Source organism: Otolemur garnettii, unplaced genomic scaffold (genome assembly GCF_000181295.1).
Source record: "Otolemur garnettii isolate 467f Iridium unplaced genomic scaffold, OtoGar3 scaffold00228, whole genome shotgun sequence".
Taxonomy (NCBI): Eukaryota; Metazoa; Chordata; class Mammalia; order Primates; family Galagidae; genus Otolemur; species Otolemur garnettii.
In genome coordinates this window covers 1,859,944-1,866,904 of record NW_003852623.1, presented here as the reverse complement: position 1 = coordinate 1,866,904, position 6,961 = coordinate 1,859,944, and the positions used below count along the sequence as shown (strand labels likewise).

At 41.3% G+C, this 6,961-nt stretch overlaps 1 protein-coding gene across 1 annotated transcript in view; it reads right to left on the bottom strand.

Annotated features, from left to right (window-relative positions):
* The window catches only part of CC2D2A (coiled-coil and C2 domain containing 2A), an 82,947-nt gene that overhangs the window by 7,889 nt on the left and 68,097 nt on the right, over positions 1 to 6,961 (bottom strand). Inside the window, exons 27-29 of the mRNA XM_012812874.2 lie at positions 3,060 to 3,263; positions 2,309 to 2,398; positions 551 to 664 (exon numbers count right to left, since the gene is read on the bottom strand). Of these exons, the coding sequence (XP_012668328.1) occupies positions 551 to 664; positions 2,309 to 2,398; positions 3,060 to 3,263 (408 nt within the window). The remainder of the gene's footprint in view (positions 1 to 550; positions 665 to 2,308; positions 2,399 to 3,059; positions 3,264 to 6,961) is intronic.

Genomic DNA, 6,961 nt, shown 5'->3' with positions numbered 1-6,961 from the left:
TTTTTTTTTTTTTTTTTTTGGTTACAGCTGTAATTGTTTGGTAGGCCCGGGCTGGATTCCAACCTGCTGCTGTGAGCATTCTCTTCATTCCTCCTGTGGTTGTCTGGCCCGTTCCTTTTGCCTGCCAGGTTAGCACAAGATGCTCATACAAGCAGTAGGTGTGGAAGCAGAGATGCCTAACCTTACCACATTCTTGGGATCTCCTTCACTCCTAAGCATGAAGAATATTTGCTCCCTAGGAGAATCAGAATTCCTGGGAACATGGATGGGAGGAGGTTCATAGTAAAAGGACACAGGTAGGTGGGAACTTTGCACGGTAAAGATTTAGGTTTGCCAAAAGAGCAACCTGAAGCATTGGGTGGGGCCCCGAGTACCACTATAAATCCGTTTTACATCTTACTGCTAGTAGTTCTCTGTGCCTGTTATGGAGCTTCGAGGCCACTTTCCTAGAGCTCAAAGCATCATGAAAATAAGTCCTGTCAACGATCTAGAACTCATAGAGCCGACTGTCAACTGTCCTCTTCTGTTAAAACCAGCCTGTGTGGCTTACCTCGGGAATGGCGTTGCCCATCACCAGCCAGGCCTTCTTACCCAGGGATAGGAAATAGTTACAGAGTAACACTGCGTGCTCTTCCTCGTCTCCTGCCAGGAGATCCAGAAATTGCTGCCAAAAGAAAAAGATGAATCGTATTGCCTGACTGCTTTATTGTCAATTGGCTGTGCAAGATTTTGATATGTCACAGTTGAGATTAGTCCCTTAAAACAGCAGTCCCCAGCCTTTTTGGCACCAGAGACTGGTTTCCTAGAAGATGGTTTTTCCAGGGACGGGGCTGTGCTGGTGGAGGTGGTGGGGACTCTGACAGGAGGCAGAGCTCAGGTGGTGATGCGAGTGGGGGGGCAGCTGTAAACACAGATGAAGCTTCGTTGCTGGCTTGTCTCCCTGCTCCCCACCTGCTGGGCGGCCTGGTCCCTAATAGGCCACGGTCTGGTAGGAATTTGAAGCCCAGGGGTTGGAGACCACAGACTTAAAGTATAAGATATTTTTTTCAAATTGTCCCCCACATTTTGATAGCTGTTGATAATCCATCTAAAGAAAACACGTTTTGTAGACAATGGTCTGAATTTCTAGAATCAGCAGTATGACTGGGGTGGGGACGAAAAATGTCCGAGTCTTTCAGCATGAATGTACCTGTGATCGTTCACTATGTGCTAAGTAATCTTGAGAGCACATTGCGTTCCTTCACTCATTTAATTTAATCCTTTGGAGGGGTTGCTCTTATTTTCCTGTTTTATGGATGAGGAAGTAGAGGCACAGATCATAAAGAAGAAGGAAAAGCCAGTCTGCCAGAGCACATGATGTATTCCATTTTGTTTGTATGTTTGGTTATAGATGTCTCAAGGTTATAGAAACTATCTCTAGAACTGTCAACATCTATGTGGCCAAAATATACTAGGGAACAAAACATTTTAAGTGCACTTAAATTTCTTTGATTTCAGGCTATCCTTCAAAGGAAGTTGCATAATACAGTTCAATTTTGTGCTAACACAGCATAATATGAGAGCCAGATGCAGAATTGATGCTTGTGATAATATGTGTGTTTCCTACTACCCAGGAACTGGACGAGAGTTACGTAGCATATGCAGATGATAAACTCCATGAGACAGAGACTGGGTTTCCTTTGCTGATAGCCAGAGCTTAGTAGAGTGTCTGGTACGTGGTAGGTGACCAGGAAATACGAACTGAATAAATAATGACCAGACACACCTTATGAAACCCACAAATTAAGGAATATATCATTTCCAATTATAATATAGAAGGCAATTTTGATATTTTTAAAGAACAAAACTGGGATATTGTAAATACTGGAGGGTAAATCAGCTTTAGGACATATGAAGTGTTTTTTTTTTTTTCTTTGAAACAGAGTAAAAGAACTCTGTTGCCCAGGCTGGTGTGCCATGGTGTCAGCCTAGGTCAGAGCTGCCTCAACCACCTGGGTCTAACAGATCCTCCTGCCTCAGCCTCCCAGCGTGTGGGAGGATCACAGGTGTGAGCCACCACACTTGACCCTGAAGTATTATTTTTTTTGTCTTTCTGTAATCAATTTTTTAAAAAAATTCTGGACTTTGGAAAAATTGAATGAAAAGAAAAATTACTTCAGAATTTAGCTCATCCTGCTAAACAGATAGATGGGCAATAAGGTTTTTATTATGACTAATGAATATTACCATTTAAGATTATGCAAGCCACTTAGTGGGCGTTCCCTGAAGTCAGCCCAAGATAGTAAGTGTGTAACAAGGAACGACTCACATCGGACGTGCTCCACAGGTCGCAGAGACCAGCGAACGACACCGTGTCAGGCAAGAAAGGGATCAGGGACACATACCGAGCCACCAGTTCCTGCAGGGTCAAAAGTAGCTTTTTAAAAAATGATTTCTAACGAAACAGAAAGCTGCATCCCCGACCTCATTTCTTAAAGTAATTTTCAGACATCACAAACATTTCCACGTACAAAACGAAACTAAACTCAGTAGTGCTCAGTAAACGCTGGGCTGATGCTGCCCCCAGCCTCACCAAATAGCCTTTTTTCCTGGAAGGTGATAGTTACCCGTCTTTCACAAATGAAGAAACTGGCTCCTGTGTCTCTCTGAAATTGTCCTTGTCATTCTTTTTGCACTTTTCTGTTCTGTCTAGTGTAATGAGATGTTCAGAGTCATCTTGAACTTTCACTTAGTCTAGTCCTGAAAGCAGCCATTTCTCCAAGGAGCCCATTTTTTTTGTTTTTATTTATTTATTTTTTTAGAGGGGTATAATACTTCAGAACCAAGATCTGGGCATCATTCTGGCTATAACTCATATTTCTGTAATATCTAAAGAAGTGAATCTACCTTAAAACGTTTTATAATTGACATATCCCTAGTACCTTGAGACTTTTCTAAATTATCTCCAATCATTTTGATATAGTTAATATTTTAAATACTATAAAATATGGTAATTAAAATGGCAATATACTGAAATTTGAAAACATTTTTAGCAGTACTGATTGCCACAAAATACTTACTGCGGTTGCCTGTGGATTATCGCGGTGGATGTCAAGGAGCTCCTGAGGAGGGTTTAAGGGTTTGAGATAACGTGTGATAAAGACTGTCTTTCCGCTTATGTCAATCACTGTTGTGAGGCACTGGCGTTTGGGAAACTTGAGGGCACATTCAGCTTGAAACTTCTCTGTTGCTTGAAGCAATTTCTCATCTTCCTGAGATTCAAACTTCAAAAAGAAAGACTCCATGGAGTTCACATACGATTACAGGAGAGGAGATAGAACAAGCTCAGATCCCACAGTCAGCGTGAACTAAGCCTACGGTCAGGGAGGTCTGATGAAGTGACTCTTTCCAAAACCGTCATCTACCACAGCTTCATTTAAATTATATTTATAGTTTGAAAATTAGATTGATTTATTAAATACTTAAAACATATTCAGTAGGATTGAAAAAAAAATGGTTAACAGCAAAGCAGCCATATGGAAACTACTGGATTAATTAAAATAATCTATACAGATTAAACTAACCACTAATTAGTACATTACTGACACACTGATTCTGATTGAGGAAGCCAAGCAATAGAGTTTTGTGTGTATTCTGATATTTGTTTTCAGTGGAGCAACTCAGAAAGTCTAACATCTCAATTGCAAAGCTTAAGCAACTCCTGTTAAGCAGACTGCATGTTTAGAGGTGTGTGGATGTGTTAACAAGTTTTAAGTCCATAGCACTGTCATAAATAATAGTAATGGATTTCAAGGGACAAAAAGCAGAACTAGAAACATCAAATACGTAATAATTATTGGAAGTGGTTCTCTGACCCAAGATGAGCAGCCAGCTCCCAGATTTGTTTTGTTTTGTTTTTGTTCTTTTAGACACCAGATCTCACTCTCTCAACTCAGGCTGGAGTGCAGTGGCGTGATCACAGTTCACTTCAGCCTCCAACTCCTGAGCTCAAAAGATCCTCTTGCTGTAGCCTCCTGAGTAGCTGGGACTACAGGTGTGCACCACCACACCTGGCTTATTTTTTGATAAAAATTTTGTAGAGACAGGATCTTACTATGTTGTCCAGGCTGGTCCTGAACTCCTGGCCTCAAGCACTCCCCCTACCTCAGCCTCCCAAACTGTTGGGATTATAGGCGTGATTTATTGTGCTTGACCAGACATTTTAGAAGTAACTCAAAGCAGATGAAACAGAACAAACTTAAATTGCCTTTGGAACGTATATTTTCTTTACTTCCCCCCTTTGAAGTTATTGTTATAAAAAGTAGCATGAAAAGGCTGGATGTACATAGCTCAATAGTTAGAGCACCAGCCCTGTGAACCAGGGGTGGCAGGTTCGAACCTGGACAGAGCCTTCTAAACAAATAAACAAACAAAAAGTAGCATGAAGAAGGCAGATTTTTAAAAGTTTTTGGAAGATTTTAGTTGTTTAGTATAAAAATATAGGCATGGTTGCTTACATTTCAAAGGATTTCAAGACAAGTAAAAATATTTTAAAAATTAATTTTAGGTAGAATTTGGAGGCAGTGTTTGAATTATTTTTCTTTTATTGAGGAGGGAAGTGAACCCAGCTATACTCCTGCACTCTGCTTCATTTATTAATTTTTTGTAATGGAGTCCAACTTGTCCCTGACTTGACATTTTTCTTTTTACCACTTAGAGCCACTGACACGTGGCATCTTTGTTTACTCTGTCCCCACCCCCCCACCCTCCCCAGTAAGATTACCCAAGTCAGGGGTTTTATTTCAGACTCTCTGTTTTTTCTTCATTTTCAGGAGAAGAAATTCAACCTAGCACATCCTAAGTATTTGCGTGAATGAATGGAAACATTTTATTACTTTTTTTATGATCTCAGATAGAAACTAGATCATCCCAGTTGTTCTTGATTCCTTCTTCTTCTACTGGGCCTGGATTGTGGCTTTCATTTCTGATTGGATTGCTGTTCCCTGAGAAGTTGGAGGGGTGGTTGTGGGGATTATTTAGGATGGAGACATCTCCAGAAGCCTCTTATATTTTTTCATGGGATGTCTTCCTGACATCCGAATCTTAACATAACCCTAATCATTTTAACCACCTACCACTCAGCACAGTGCCAAGACACAGTAGCTACTCCTACCCAGTGGGGGTTAAGATAAATAAGTAATTAAATGGAAAAGGTGAGCTCATAAGGCTTTGCTGTGGGCGTGCCCTGGATTCCTAGGATAGAATTGTCATGCCGGAAATAATTGTAATTGTAGAAATATGAAGAATTATAAAACAAGAATGATGTGAACGAAAATGCACAGTTGAATTCATCCTTATTCCTTTAACTTCTGTCACTGACCCATTCATCCAAGTATTTGAAAAATGTTTATCAAGAAACCAAAGAGTTCCAGGCATTCTGGAGAAGTGGGTATGAAACAGTAGCGCCCCCCACCCTCCCCAGGACCTTCTAGTCTACAGGACATTAATCAGCAGTCAGGTACTTCAGACACTTGAGCAAAGATTCCACGGGGACATACCCAGGGTGCTGGGGGAGCATTTTAAGGGAGGCATCTATTGGCACTGTCCAGAAAGACAACACAAATCTTAAACCAATATTGATTATTGGTCTTCCAAGTTGGAAACAGTGTGTCCAAAGATTTTTCTATCACCTGGACTTGAACGTTCTGTTGACCCTGACTCTAACCAGTGCTTCTGGGGGACAGGGCCTGGTTCGAATAAGTTGTGTTTCCTCTTGCACCTGGCATGCATATGATGAACATTTAATGAGCACCGGTTAGGAGTTATTGTACTTGTTTAGGTCCCCAGGATGCCGTTTCATGGAGTGAAACAGGAATTTAAGGAGCGCTATGCAATATTGTCCTCAAAGAAGGGCCAAGGAACAGCTCAGTACTAAAACAACTTGGGTTATTTATTACGGAACAAATTAAGATGGAACTGTCCAATTCACAGTTTGATTCAACACAAAATAGAAAAAGTTCTTAATGGGCTCAATTCTTTGACCTCTAGGTTAACGCAAACCTTTACAGAAAATCAAGTGAGTTTATCCTGCCTTGAATAGTGTACAGTGACAGTCCCAGCTCAACAGAAATAATCGTCAGAGACACACTGTCTCAGTAAGAAGTAGCTTTTGGATTTTATGGATTTAGAAACAGTGGAGGCAGCTCCCATTGTGCAGGTGACACTTGGACTAATGATTTTTTACATTCAAAGGTAACTAATAATTTTCCTGACAGAAGACATGGGCCACAAGTCAAAGCTGGACATTGTTACTGGAACTGCCGACTGTACAGTTCATTGCCCGGGGACCACACATACTTTAGGATCCAGCATCTGTCCCCAGATGGCAGTGGACAAAATCTGCTTATTATAGTCTAATAACTAGAGGAAGATGAATCGTAAAATAAAATACTTGGTACCTTCTTAAGCATGTCACTCATCTATCAGAGGCAAGAAAGGAAAAAAAAAAAGAAAAGATTAACAGAAATAACTTAGTTTTAAAACCTTGTTTCTAACAAAGATAATATAAAGTGGATGATATTAAAACACGACTTTCAGATGTTGCTATTGATGTTTAAAAATTTTCCCTTAGTAAATACCTTTAAAACATGCCATAGCACGGTCACATATGTGATGGTAGTGGAGGGGAGAACCTGAGGGTGGAGTGGAGGGGAGAACCTGATGGTGGAGTGGAGAACCTGATGGTTAGAAGGGAGAACCTGATGGTGGAGTGGAAGGGAGAACCTGAGGGTGGAGTGGAGACCCTGATGGTGGGGTGGAGGGGAGACCCTGATGGTGGAGTGGAGGGGAGAACCTGATGGTTAGAAGGGAGAACCTGAGGGTGGAGTGGAGACCCTGATGGTGGAGTGGAGGGGAGAACCTGATGGTTGGAGGGGAGAACCTGATGGTGGAGTGGAGGGGAGAACCTGATGGTTGGAGGGGA